The sequence below is a fragment of the Scyliorhinus torazame genome, chromosome 4 (assembly GCF_047496885.1).
Source record: "Scyliorhinus torazame isolate Kashiwa2021f chromosome 4, sScyTor2.1, whole genome shotgun sequence".
In the NCBI taxonomy this organism is placed as follows: Eukaryota; Metazoa; Chordata; class Chondrichthyes; order Carcharhiniformes; family Scyliorhinidae; genus Scyliorhinus; species Scyliorhinus torazame.
Window position 1 is genome coordinate 349,883,610 of NC_092710.1, and position 14,251 is coordinate 349,897,860.

General features: G+C 49.3%; 1 protein-coding gene across 1 annotated transcript in view; it reads right to left on the minus strand.

The window, feature by feature from the left end:
- Positions 1–14,251, minus strand: part of LOC140411509 (dynein axonemal heavy chain 6-like) — a 1,703,852-nt gene that overhangs the window by 1,114,408 nt on the left and 575,193 nt on the right. Inside the window, exon 25 of the mRNA XM_072500595.1 lies at positions 4,591–4,695. Within this exon, the coding sequence (XP_072356696.1) occupies positions 4,591–4,695 (105 nt within the window). The remainder of the gene's footprint in view (positions 1–4,590; positions 4,696–14,251) is intronic.

Here is a 14,251-nt window from a genome sequence, read left to right on the forward strand (position 1 = left end):
AGGGCGGCACGTGGCACAGTGGTTAGCACTGCTGCCTAAAGCGCTGAGAACACGGGTTCGAATCCTGGCCCTGGGTCTCTGTCCGTGTGGAGTTTGCACATTTTCCTCGTGTCACAAAGAACAAAGAAATGTACAGCACAGGAACAGGCCCTTCGGCCCTCCAAGCCGTGCCGACCATGCTGCCCGACTAAACTACAATCTTCTACACTTCCTGGGTCCATATCCTTCTATTCCCATCCTATTTATATATTTGTCAAGATGCCCCTTAAATGTCACTATCGTCCCTGCTTCCACCACCTCCTCCGGTAGCGAGTTCCAGGCACCCACTACCCTCTGCGTAAAAAACTTGCCTCGTACATCTACTCTAAACCTTGCCCCTCTCACCTTAAACCTATGCCCCCTAGTAATTGACCCCTCTACCCTGGGGAAAAGCCTCTGACTATCCACTCTGTCTATGCCCCTCATAATTTTGTAGACCTCTATCAGGTCTCCCCTCAACCTCCTTCGTTCCAGTGAGAACAAACCAAGTTTATTCAATCGCTCCTCATAGCTAATGCCCTCCATACCAGGCAACATTCTGGTAAATCTCTTCTGCACCCTCTCTAAAGCCTCCACATCCTTCTGGTAGTGTGGCGACCAGAATTGAACACTATACTCCAAGTGTGGCCTAACTAAGGTTCTATACAGCTGCAACATGACTTGCCAATTCTTATACTCAGTGCCCCGGCCAATGAAGGCAAGCATGCCGTATGCCTTCTTGACTACCTTCTCCACCTGTGTTGCCCCTTTCAATGACCTGTGGACCTGTACTCCTAGATCTCTTTGACTTTCAATACTCTTGAGGGTTCTACCATTCACTGTATATTCCCTACCTGCATTAGACCTTCCAAAATGCATTACCTCACATTTGTCCGGATTAAACTCCATCTGCCATCTCTCCGCCCAAGTCTCCAGACAATCTAAATCCTGCTGTATCCTCCGACAGTCCTCATCGCTATCCGCAATTCCACCAACCTTTGTGTCGTCTGCAAACTTACTAATCAGTCCAGTTACATTTTCCTCCAAATCATTTATATATACTACAAAGAGCAAAGGTCCCAGCACTGACCCCTGTGGAACACCACTGGTCACAGCCCTCCAATTAGAAAAGCATCCCTCCATTGCTACTCTCTGCCTTCTATGGCCTAGCCAGTTCTGTATCCACCTTGCCAGCTCACCCCTGATCCCGTGTGACTTCACCTTTTGTACTAGTCTACCATGAGGGACCTTGTCAAAGGCCTTACTGAAGTCCATATAGACAACATCTACTGCCCTACCTGCATCAATCATCTTAGTGACCTCCTCGAAAAACTCTATCAAGTTAGTGAGACTCGACCTCCCCTTCACAAAACCGTGCTGCCTCTCACTAATACGTCCATTTGCTTCCAAATGGGAGTAGATCCTGTCTCGAAGAATTCTCTCCAGTAATTTCCCTACCACTGAAGTAAGGCTCACCGGCCTGTAGTTCCCGGGATTATCTTTGCTACCCTTCTTAAACAGAGGAACAACATTGGCTATTCTCCAGTCCTCCGGGACATCCCCTGAAGACAGCGAGGATCCAAAGATTTCTGTCAAGGCCTCAGCAATTTCCCCTCCAGCCTCCTTCAGTATTCTGGGGTAGATCCCATCAGGCCCTGGGGACTTATCTACCTTAATATTTTTTAAGACACCCAACACCTTGTCTTTTTGGATCACAATGTGACCCAGGCTATCTACACCCCCTTCTCCAGACTCAACATCTACCAATTCGTTCTCTTTGGTGAATACTGATGCAAAGTATTCATTTAGTACCTCACCCATTTCCTCTGGCTCCACACATAGATTCCCTTGCCTATCCTTCAGTGGGCCAACCCTTTCCCTGGCTACCCTCTTGCTTTTTATGTACGTGTAAAAAGCCTTGGGATTTTCCTTAACCCTATTTGCCAATGACTTTTCGTGACCCCTTCTAGCCCTCCTGACTCCTTGCTTAAGTTCCTTCCTACTTTCCTTATATTCCACGCAGGCTTCGTCTGTTCCCAGCCTTTTAGCCCTGACAAATGCCTCCTTTTTCTTTTTGACGAGGCCTACAATATCACTCGTCATCCAAGGTTCCCGAAAATTGTCGTATTTATCTTTCTTCCTCACAGGAACATGCCGGTCCTGTATTCCTTTCAACTGCCACTTGAAAGCCTCCCACATGTCAGATGTTGATTTGCCCTCAAACATCCGCCCACAATCTATGTTCTTCAGTTCCCGCCTAATATTGTTATAATTAGCCTTCCCCCAATTTAGCACATTCATCCTAGGACCACTCTTCTCCTTGTCCACCAGTACTTTAAAACTTACTGAATTGTGGTCACTGTTACCGAAATGCTCCCCTACTGAAACATCTACCACCTGGCCGGGCTCATTCCCCAATACCAGGTCCAGTACCGCCCCTTCCCTAGTTGGACTGTCTACATATTGTTTTAAGAAGCCCTCCTGGATGCTGCTTACAAACTCCGCCCTGTCTAAGCCCCTGGCACTAAGTGAGTCCCAGTCAATATTGGGGAAGTTGAAGTCTCCCATCACCACAACCCTGTTGTTTTTACTCTTATCCAAAATCTGTCTACCTATCTGCTCCTCTATCTCCCGCTGGCTGTTGGGAGGCCTGTAGTATACCCCCAACATTGTGACTGCACCCTTCTTATTCCTGATCTCTACCCATATAGCCTCACTGCCCTCTGAGGTGTCCTCTCGCAGTACAGCTGTGATATTCTCCCGAACAAGTAGCGCAACTCCACCTCCCCTTTTACATCCCCCTCTATCCCGCCTGAAACATCTAAATCCTGGAACGTTTAGCTGCCAATCCTGCCCTTCCCTCAACCAGGTCTCTGTAATGGCAACAACATCATAGTTCCAAGTACTAATCCAAGCTCTAAGTTCATCTGCCTTACCCGTAATGCTCCTTGCATTAAAACATATGCACTTCAGGCCACCAGACCCGCTGTGTTCAGCAACTTCTCCCCGTCTGTTCTGCCTCAGAGCCACACTGTCCCTATTCCCTAGTTCTCCCTCAATGCTCTCACCTTCTGACCTATTGCTCCCGTGCCCACCCCCCTGCCATACTAGTTTAGGGGGTGTCTGCATGGGTTTCACCCCCACAAGCCAAAGATGTGCTGGTTAGGTGGATTGGCCATGCTAAATTGCCCCTTAATTGGAAAAAAAATAATTGGGTACTCTAAATTTGTAAACATAAAGAATCCATCTACCTCTGCCTTGAAAATATTCAAAGACTCTTCCCACTGTCATTTTAAGAAGGAGTAGTGCAAAAGACCCACAACCCTCTGAGGGAAATATTTCTCCTAGTCTCTGACTGAAATGGGCAACACCCTGGGATTTCTGTTGTGAAAAGAGGAAGTGAAACCATGTAGTTGCATTTGATGCTGTGAGGAATTGCCAATCATAACAAGACTGTTTTTAACATTGTGATTAGCATCAAGGCAGGGTAATGGAGATGCATTCAAGTGTAAAGGGAAAGATAAATAAACAATCCACCAAGCACCTGTGTCTGGACCATACAACTGTCAATCACTGCTGTGTGAAATTGAATGGAAGCTTTACTATCCTAAAGCCATTATAATAATAATCTTTATTGTCACAAGTAGGCTTGCATTAACACTGCAATGAAGTTACTGTGAAAAGCCCCTAGTCACCACACTCCGGCACCTGTTCGGGTCACAGAGGGAGAATTCAGAATGTCCAATTTACCTAACAGCACGTCTTTCGGGACTTGTGAGAAGAAACCGGAGTACCTGGAGTGAACCCATGCAGACACGGGGAGAACGTGCAGACTCCGCACAGACAGTGACCCAAGCTGGGAATTGAATCCGGGTCCCTGGCACTGTGAAGCAACGGTGCTAACCGTGTTACCGTGCTACCCAGTATTAAAACATATACATATATACTATATATATTCATTTGGACCCCTTCCGAAACACCAATTACCTAAATTAAGATGCCCCTTACTTTTGGGAGAGGCAGGAAAGCTGCGGTCAGTTAATAGTTTCTATCCTGATATCATTTCCATGTATAAATGGGGGCAGCAATGATGTCGTATTGGGTTTTTTGCTCGATGTACATCCAGGAAGCAATAGGAACAACAGAAGGTTATTCATCCCCTTGAACCTGTTCCATCATTCAATTAGATCATGGACAGGATTCAACAGGAAAAAAATCAGAGTCCACTTTTGGGTGTGTCCAGCAGGGTGCTTCTCGGGGGCTACAGCGCTGCAACACCGGTAAATCCTGCTTCATGGCTAATCTGTATCTTAAATCCATTCACCAGCTTGGCTTCATTAGCCTTAAATACCCTTTGTCTGGCAAAAATCTATCATGCTGAGTTTTGAAATTTTTCAGTTGACTCTCTGAAGAAATGTTTCCTGACATTACCCCTGACCAGCTCTCATTTTAAGATTATAGCTCTTTGTTCTGGATATCCAACAGAAGAAAGTTTCTAGCCACGCATTTACTCTTTTAATCATCTTCACCATTCAATTAGTTCACCCTTAATCTTCTGTTGGTTCTTCTTACCCGTATAGCGTCAGGGCTTCTGCTTTGAGACAGGATATCCAGCAACTCATTGTTACTGAGGAAATAAAAACGTGGGAAAGAAATCCGCTTGGCTTCCAGGTAATCCTGCAAGGCAACAACAGGAAATCAGTATTATTCACAATCTGGATTACTTTCATAGAACATACAGTGCAGAAGGAGGCCATTCGGCCCATCGAGTCTGCACCAACCCACTTAAGCCCTCACTTCCACCCTATCCCCGTAATCCAAAAACCCCTCCAAACCTTTTTGGTCACTAAGGGCAATTTATCATGGCCAATCCACCTAACCTGCATGTCTTTGGTCTGTGGGAGAAAACCAGAGCACCCGGAGGAAACCCACGCACACACGGGGAGAACGTGCAGACTCCGCACAGACAGTGACCCAGCGGGGAATCGAATCTGGGACCCTGCCGCTGTGAAGCCACTTGTGCTACTGTGATGCCCAACAAAGCACATTTCAGTTCAGTTTCATTTAATTCAAATAAACATGGACGTTCCCGATAGTAACAGGAATCAGGAATTCTAACTCACACGCCAATTAGTAGCATTGTTGACAATACTACCAGATGAGTGATCTGGGCCCTGGACAAATGCTTCAGAGTTTTAGGTTCAAATTCCACCATAGAAGCTGAGGAAATTTAAATTGAATTAATAAATCTGGAAGTCTAATCGTGATTATGATCCTAACCATCTGGCTCACATTTGGAGGAAATCTGCCTTCTTACTGAGGCTGGCCTACATGTAACTCAGCACCCACTCAAATCTTGTTGAATCTTAAATGGTGCAGGTGAAAAGGGGACCCACGCCGGGTGGGAGAATCGGCGGGGAGCCGCGCGAGGCCGTCATGCCACCCCAGCACCCGCACGCAATTCTCCCACCCCCCCCCAACCGGCGCGGCGAGAATCACGGCTGGCCGCTGGGAGAATCGCCGCTCGCCGTTTGTAACGGGCGAGCGACGATTCTCCGGCCCGGATGGGTCGAGCGGCCTGCCCAACACGACAGGTTCCCGCTGGCTCCGTCCACACCTGGTCGCTGCTGGCGGGAACAGCGCGAGAACGCTGGGTGGGTGGCCTGTGGGGGGGTGGTTGGGGGTTCCTGCACCCGGGGAGGGGGGGCCTCAAAAGGTGTCTGGCCTGTGATCGAGGAAAGGACCTCCTTTCCTCCGCCGCCCCGCAAGATCCATCCGACATCTTCTTGCGGGGCGGCCTGGGGGAGGACGGCAATCGCGCATGCGCGGATGACGTCATTCACGCGGCGCCACTTTTACACGGCGCCAAGGCCCGGCGCGCGTAGATGCCGCGGCGCCGCTCCTAGTCTCCCGGGGGCGGTAGAATAGGGGGCTGGGTGCGGCCTCCAACGCCGGAGTGAAACACTCCGGTTTTCACTCCAGCGTCGGGAATTAGTCTCCCGATGGGAGAATTGCACCCAGGGTTTGGCAGCAGCAACTAGATCTACCTGTTTCAGACTCCAGTATCTAGTTGTAACTTGGCACAAGGAAAGGAGTGGATTGGTAGTAACTCAGCAAGGCCAAGTGAAATGTGCATTCTGTTGAATGTGGGAAGACACCTTCAGGGAGTGTCACAAGCTGCATAAATTGAGCCCCAAGCTCAGGGACTTGAGTGGCGCTGGGGTCATTGTGGTGAATCCATGAGGCAACAAATGATATGGATAGTATGCTTAAGAAGGTGGTCACACTGGTGGCCACCAGTGCCAAAGAAGAGCCAGTCAGCGTGCCTCAACAAATACCTTCCGGTGGCCTTGACATTTATCAGTAATGAAGTGCTTTGAGAGGTTGGTCATGAGAAACATAAACTCCATATTCCCAGAATGCCTTGATCTACTGGGGAGGCGGTGGCATAGTGGTATTGCCACTGGAGGAGTAAACCAGACACCCAGGTCCAAATCCCACCACAGCAGATGGTAGAATTTGAATCCAATTTTTAAAAAATCTGGAATTAAAAGTCTAAAGCTGATCATGAAACGAATGTTGATTGTCATAAAAACCCATCTGGTTCATTAATGTCCTTTGGAGAAGGAAATCTACCATCCGTACCTGGTCTGGCCAACACATGACTCCAGATCCATAGCAACGTGGTTGACCTTTAACTGCCCTCTTAAGGGCAAGTAGGATTGGTCAATAAATGCTGGACCAGCCAGGGCACCCACGCCCCACGAACGAATAAAATACTTCACATACCGCCGCAGCCAGTCCACAGCAGACGCTGTTTCCCTGATTCTACCCTCACCCCTGGAGCATGTCGACAACAAGGACTCCTACGTTAGACTCCTATTCATTGACTACAGCTCCACCTTCAACACCATAATTCCAGCTCATATCAAAACTCCAAAACCTAGGACTTGGCTCCTTCCTCTGCTATTGGAACATCGACGTCCTGACCCACAGATCACAATCAGTAAGAATAAACAACAACGCCTCCTCCATGATTGTCCTCAATACCAGAGCCCTGCAAGACTGCGTATCTAGCCCCCTCCTATGCTCCCTATGACTATGTGGCAAAACATGGCTCCAACTCTATCTACAACTTTGCTGATGACACAACCATAGTGGATCGGATCTCAAACAGCCATGAGTGAGAGTACAGGAGGGAGATCATGAACCTAGTGGCATGGTGTAACAATAACAATCACTCCCTCAACATCAGCAAAACCAAGGACCTGGCCATTGACTTCAGGAGGCGAAGTATCATACACATCCATGTCTGCATCAATGGTGCTGAAGTGGAGCTGGCTGACCGCTTTAAATTCCTGGGCATGCACATAACCAACAATCTGTCCACGTCGACGCTAAGACCAAGAAAGCACAACAGTGTCTATGCTTCCTCAGGGAACTAAGGAAATTCAGTTTGTCCATATTGACTCTTATCAAATTTTACAGTTGCACCATGGAGAGCATCCTATCTGGAAGCATCACAGCCTGGAATGGCAACTGCTATGCCCAAGACCGTTAGAAACTACAGAGAGTCGTGAACACAGTCCCCGCCATCACGTGAATCTGCCTCCCATTCATTGACTCTCTCTACACCTCCCGCTGCCTTGGGAAAGCGGTCAGCATAATCAAAGACCTCTTCCACCTGGGTTATACTCTCTTCCAACCCTTTCCTCGGGCAGGAGATACAAAAGTCTGAGAACACTCACTAACAGATTCCAAAACTGCTTCTTCCCCGCTGTTACCAGATTCCTAAATGACCCCCTTATGGACTGAATTGGGGCGGGATTCTCCGGCCCCCAGCGGGTCAGAGAATCGCCGGGGGTTGACGTGAATCCCGCCCCCGCCATCCTCCTAATTCTCCGGCCCCCCAAAAATCATCCCGGCGTGAGTCGCGCTGCCCGTCTTGGAGAGTGGTGGGGTCCGGCGCGACTCAATGGGCGCTGGGGCTGCCCGAATTCTCCGGCCCGCGCTGGGCCGAAGTCCCGCCTGTCTGTTGCCAGTCCCGCCGGCGTAAATTGGAGTAGGTCCCTTGCCGGCGGGACCTGGTGGCGCGGGCGGGCTCTGGGGTTCTTGGGGGGGTGCGGGGGGATCTGGCCCAGGGAGGTGCCCCCACGGTGGCCTGGCCTGCGATCGGGGCCCACCGATCTGCGGGTGGGCCTGTGCCGTGGGGCACTCTATCCTTCTGCACCGGAGGCTGTGGACATCCGCCATTTCCGGTGCGGAACCGAAGCCCTCTGCGCATGCAGCAGAGGGCAGTAGAGTGGAGCTGCTGATTGGCTGTTGCATGGGAAATTTGCATACCTCCATTGTGGTCACCCTAACTTGAAGGTGGTTTGTGGAGGAGCTGTTGTCAAGTGACACTTAAACCCAAAACACTTCTTCAGTGTCTCCCTCCCTACCCCCTCCTCTAACCAAAAAAAACCAACTGCTGTAAAGATCAAGAGGAAGGCACTTGGTCAGGTAGAAGTAGAAAGAAGTTGAACCGTGACGCCACAGCCTGCAGGTAAGGGATTGGCTGGTGACTGGTAAGTAGTTTTTCTTTTATTTTCCCTCAGGTGTTATCGTGCAGGGCGCAGAGGTTGCTGAGTGAATGCTTGCTGAGAAGGGGAGTGAATAACAGGTAAGCTCTTTCTTTCTTTTTGTTTTTTTTATCTAGAGGGGATGATAGGGAAGGTAGTGCAATGTTCGTCCTGCAGAATGTTTGAGGTGAGGGACGCCGACAGTGTTCCTGCTGATTTCATCTGGGGGAAGTGCACCCATCTCCATCTCCTCAGAAACCGCGTTAGGGAACTGGAGCTGGATCTGGATGAACTTCGGATAATTCGGGCGGCAGAGATAGAAGCTTCAGGGATATAGTTACTCCGAAGAATAAAGATAGATGGGTGGCGGTGAGAGGGGCTGGGAGGAAGCAGTCAGTACAGGGATCCCCTGTGGTCGTTCCCCTTAGTAACAAGCATACTGCTTTGGATACTGTTGGGGGGGGGACTTACCAGGGGGAAGCCATGGGGTGCAGGTCTCTGGCACAGAGTCTTTCCCTGTTGCTCAGAAGGGAAGGGGGGAGAGGAGTAGAGCATTAGTCACTGGAGACTCCATACTTAGGGGGATAGATAGGAGATTCTGTGGGAACGAGAGAGACTCGCGGTTGGTGTGTTGCCTCCCAGGTGCCAGGGTGCGTGATGTCTCGGATCGTGTTTTCGGGATCCTTAAGGGGGAGGGGGAGCAGCCCCAAGTCGTGGTCCACATAGGTACCAACGACATAGGTAGGAAAAGGGATAGGGATGTAAGGCAGGAATTCAGGGAGTTAGGGTGGAAACTTAGATCTAGGACAAACAGTTATTATCTCTGAGTTGTTACCCGTGCCACGTGATAACGAGACGAGGAATAGGGAAAGAGAGGAGTTGAACGCGTGGCTACAGGGATGGTGCAGGAGGGAGGGTTTCAGATTTCTGGACAATTGGGGCTCATTCTGGGGTCGGTGGGACCTCTACAAACGGGATAGTCTACACCTGGACCAGAGGGGTACCAATATCCTGGGGGGGGGGAAATTTGCTGATGCTCTTCGGGAGGGTTTAAACTAGTTCAGCAGGGGCTTGGGAACCTGAATTGTAGCTCCAGTATACAGGAGGTTGAGAGTAGTGAGGTCATTAGTAAGGTTTTAAAGTTGCAGGAGTGTACCGGCAGGCTGGAAGGTGGTTTAAAGTGTGTCTTCTTCAATGCCAGGAGCATCCGGAATAAGGTGGCGAAACTTGCGGCATGGGTTGGTATCTGGGACTTTGATGTTGTGGCCATTTCGGAGACATGGATAGAGCAGGGACAGGAATGGTTGTTGCAGGTGCCGGGGTTTAGATATTTCAGTAAGCTCAGGGAAGGTGGTAAAAGAGGGGGAGGGGTGGCATTGTTAGTCAAGGACAGTATTACGGTGGCAGAAAGGACGTTTGATGAGGACTCGTTGATTGAGGTAGTATGGGCTGAGGTTAGAAACAGGAAAGGAGAGGTCACCCTGTTTGGGGCTTTCTATAGGCCTCCGGAAAATTCCAGAGATGTAGAGGAAAGGATTGCAAAGATGATTCTGGATAGGAGCAAAAGCAACAGGGTAGTTGTTATGGGGGACTTTAACTTTCCAAATATTGACTGGAAACGCTATAGTTCGAGTACTTTAGATGGGTCAGTTTTTGTCCAATGTGTGCAGGAGGGTTTCCTGACATAGTATGTAGATCGGCCAACGAGAGGCGAGGCCGTATTGGATTTGGTACTGGGTTATGAACCAGGACAGGTGTTAGATTTGGAGGTAGGTGAGCACTTTGGTAATAGTGACCACAATTCGATTACATTTACTTTAATGATGGAAAGGGATAGGTATATACCGCAGGGCAAGAGTTATATCTGGGGGAAAGGCAATTATGCTGCGATGAGGCAAGACTTAGGATGCATCGGATGGAGAGGAAAACTGCAGGGGATGGGCACAATGGAAATGTGGAGCTTGTTCAAGGAACAGCTCCTGCGTGTCCTTGATAAGTATGTACCTGTCAGGCAGGGAGGAAGTGGTCGAGCAAGGGAACCGTGGTTTACTAAGGCAATCAAAACACTTGTCAAGATGAAGAAGGAGGCTTATGTAAAGATGAGACATGAAGGTTCAGTTTGGGCGCTCGAGTGTTACAAGTTAGCTAGGAAGGACCTAAAGAGAGAGCTAAGAAGAGCCAGGAGGGGACATGAGAAGTCTTTGGCAGGTAGGATCAAGGATAACCCTAAAGCTTTCTATAGATATGTCAGGAATAAAAGAATGACTAGGGTAAGAGTAGGGCCAGTCAAGGACAGGAGTGGGAAGTTGTGCTTGGAGTCCGAGGAGATAGGAGAGGTGCTAAATGAATATTTTTTGTCAGTATTCACACAGGAAAAAGACAATGTTGTTGAGGAGAATACTGAGATTCAGTCTACCAGACTAGAAGGGCTTGAGGTTCATAAGGAGGAGGTGTTAACAATTCTGGAAAGGGTGAAAATAGATAGGTCCCCTGGGCCGGATGGGATTTAACCTAGGATTCTCTAGGAAGCTAGGGAGGAGATTGCTGAGCCTTTGGCTTTGATCTTTAAGTCATCTTTGTCTACAGGAATAGTGCCAGAAGACTGGAGGATAGCAAATGTTGTCCCCTTGTTCAAGAAGGGGAGTAGAGACAACCCCGGTACTATAGACCAGTGAGCCTTACTTCTGTTGTGGGCAAAATCTTGGAAAGGTTTATAAGAGATAGGGTGTATAATCGTCTGGAAAAGAATAATTTGATTAGTCATAGTCAACACGGTTTTGTGAAGGGTAGGTCGTGCCTCACAAACCTTATTGAGTTCTTTGAGAAGGTTACCAAACAGGTGGATGAGGGTAAAGCAGTTGATGTGGTGTATATGGATTTCAGTAAAGCGTTTGATAAGGTTCCCTACGGTAGGCTACTGCAGAAAATACGGAAGCATGGGATTCAGGGAGATTTAGCAGTTTGGATCAGAAATTGGCTAGCTGGAAGAAGACAAAGGGTGGTGGATGATGGGAAGTGTTCAGACTGGAGTCCAGTTACTAGTGCTGTACCACAAGGATCTGTTTTGGGGCCACTGCTGTTTGTCATTTTTATAAATGACCTGGAGGAGGGCGTAGAAGGATGGGTGAGTAAATTTGCAGATGACACTAAAGTCGGTGGAGTTGTGGACAGTGCGAAAGGATGTTACAAGTTACAGAGGGACATAGATAAGCTGCAGCGCTGGGCTGAGAGGTGGCAAATGGAGTTTAATGCAGAAAAGTGTGAGGTGATTGATTTTGGAAGGAATAACAGGAAGACAGAGTACTGGACTAATGGTAAGATTCTTGGCAATGTGGGTGAGCAAAGAGATCTTGGTGTCCATGTACATAGATCCCTGAAAGTTGCCACCCAGGTTGAGAGGGTTGTTAAGAAGGCATACGGTGTGTAAGCTTTTATTGGTAGACGGATTGAGTTTCGGAGCCATGAGGTCATGTTGCAGCTGTACAAAACACTGGTGTGGCCGCATTTGGAGTATTGCGTGCAATTCTGGTTGCCACATTATAGGAAGGATGTGGAAGCATTGGAAAGGGTGCAGAGGAGATTTACTAGAATGTTGCCTGGTATGGAGGGCAGATCTTATGAGGAAAGGCTGAGGGACTTGAGGCTGTTTTTGTTAGAGAGAAAAAGGTTAAGAGGTGACTTAATTGAGGCATACAAGATGATCAGAGGATTGGATAGGGTGGACAGTGAGAGCCTTTTTCCTCGGATGGTGATGTCTAGCACGAGGGCACATAGCTTTAAATTGAGGGGAGACAGATATAAGACAGATGTCAGAGGTAGGTTCTTTACTCAGCGAGTAGTAATGGCGTGGAATGCCATGCCTGCAACAGTAGTGGACTCGCCAACACTAAGGGCATTCAAATGGTAATTGGGTAGACATATGGACGATAAGGGAATAGTGTAGATGGGCTTTAGAGTGGTTTCACAGGTCGGCGCAACATCGAGGGCCGAAGGGCCTGTACTGCGCTGTATGTTCTATGTTCTATGTTCTATGTGCGGGGATGACGCCAGCACACGCTGGTGCTCCCGCGCATGCACCAACTCACGCCGGCCGGTGGAGGCCCTTCGGCGCTGGCTGGCGTGGCGCCAAGCCTCTTTCCTGCCGGCCGGCGGGGCGCAAACCACTTTGGGGCAAGCCTAGCTCCTGAAGGTGCGGAGGATTCTGCACCTTTGGGGCGGCCCGACGCCGGAGTGCCCAGCCGGGTAGGGGTGAATCCCGCCCTTGATCTCTCCATGCATCCTCTCTACTGAGCAGCAGTACATTCTGTATGCTTTACCCGATGTCTGTGTCTATGTATTTACATTGTGTGTTTACGTAAGCGCTATGTTTTTTTTCATGTAAGGAATGCGGAGTGCTGAATTTGGTGCATTTTGAGTGCTATAGTAAGAGTTTGGTGACCGAGGGAGTTCGGTGAGGAGGGAGTAAGGTGCTCCTTTCATTTTGTTTCCGACATTTCCGCAAAGAGTGAGAAGAGAGCCAGGAATTTACAGAAAATGTAGCTGACTGGGAGCAGAGTCGGAGGGCGGAGATCTAGTTAGTCCACAGGGCAGCTATATTCTGTCAGGTAAGAGGGGATGGAGGCTAGGCCAGTTGCATGCTCCTCCTGTAGGATGTGGGTGGTGAGGGATACCACCGGTGTCCCCGCTGACTATACCTGCGGGAAGTGCACCCAACTTCAGCTCCTCAAAGACCGTGTTAGGGAACTGGAGCTGAAGATGGATGAACTTCGGATCATCCGGGAGGCAGAGGGGGTGATTGAGAAGAGTTACACGGAGGTAACCACACCCAACGTACAGGACAAGAATAGCTGGGTTACAGTCAGGGGGAAAAAAACAAACAGGCAGACGGTGCAGGGGTCCCTCGTGGCCGTTCCCCTTCAAAACAAGTATACCGTTTTGGATGCTGTTGGGGGGGATGACCTACCGGGGGAAGGCCCTAGCGGCCAGGTCTCTGGCACTGAGTCTGGCTCTGGGGCTCAGAAGGGAAGGGGGGAGAATAGAAAAGCAATAGTTGTAGGAGATTCAATGGTTAGGGGAATAGATAGGAGATTCTGTGGTCGCGAGCGAGACTCCCGGAAGGTATGTTGCCTCCCGGGTGCCAGGGCCAGGGATGTCTCGGATCGTGTCTTCAGGATCCTTAAGGGGGAGGGTGAGCAGCCAGAAGTCGTGGTGCACATTGGTACCAACGACATAGGTAGGAAAAGGGGTGTGGAGGTAACAAACAAGTTTAGGGAGTTAGGCTGGAAGTTAAAAGCCAGGACAGACAGAGTTGTCATCTCTGGTTTGTTGCCGGTGCCACGTGATAGCGAGGCTAGGAATAGGGAGAGAGTGCAGTTGAACACGTGGCTGCAGGAATGGTGTAGGAGGGAGGGCTTCAGGTATTTGGATAATTGGAGCACATTCTGGGGAAGGTGAGACCTGTACAAGCAGGACGGGTTGCATCTGAACCAGAGGGGCACCAATATCCTGGGAGGGAGGTTTTCTAGTACTCTTCGGGAGGGCATTAGGAGAGCAAAGAGGGGGCAGGGAAAAGCACTGATGGGTAGGATTTGAGAGAATCCCAAGATATTCTCTCGGTATATTAAGAGGACGAGGATAACCAAGGAAAGGGTAGGGTCCATTAGGGGCCAAGT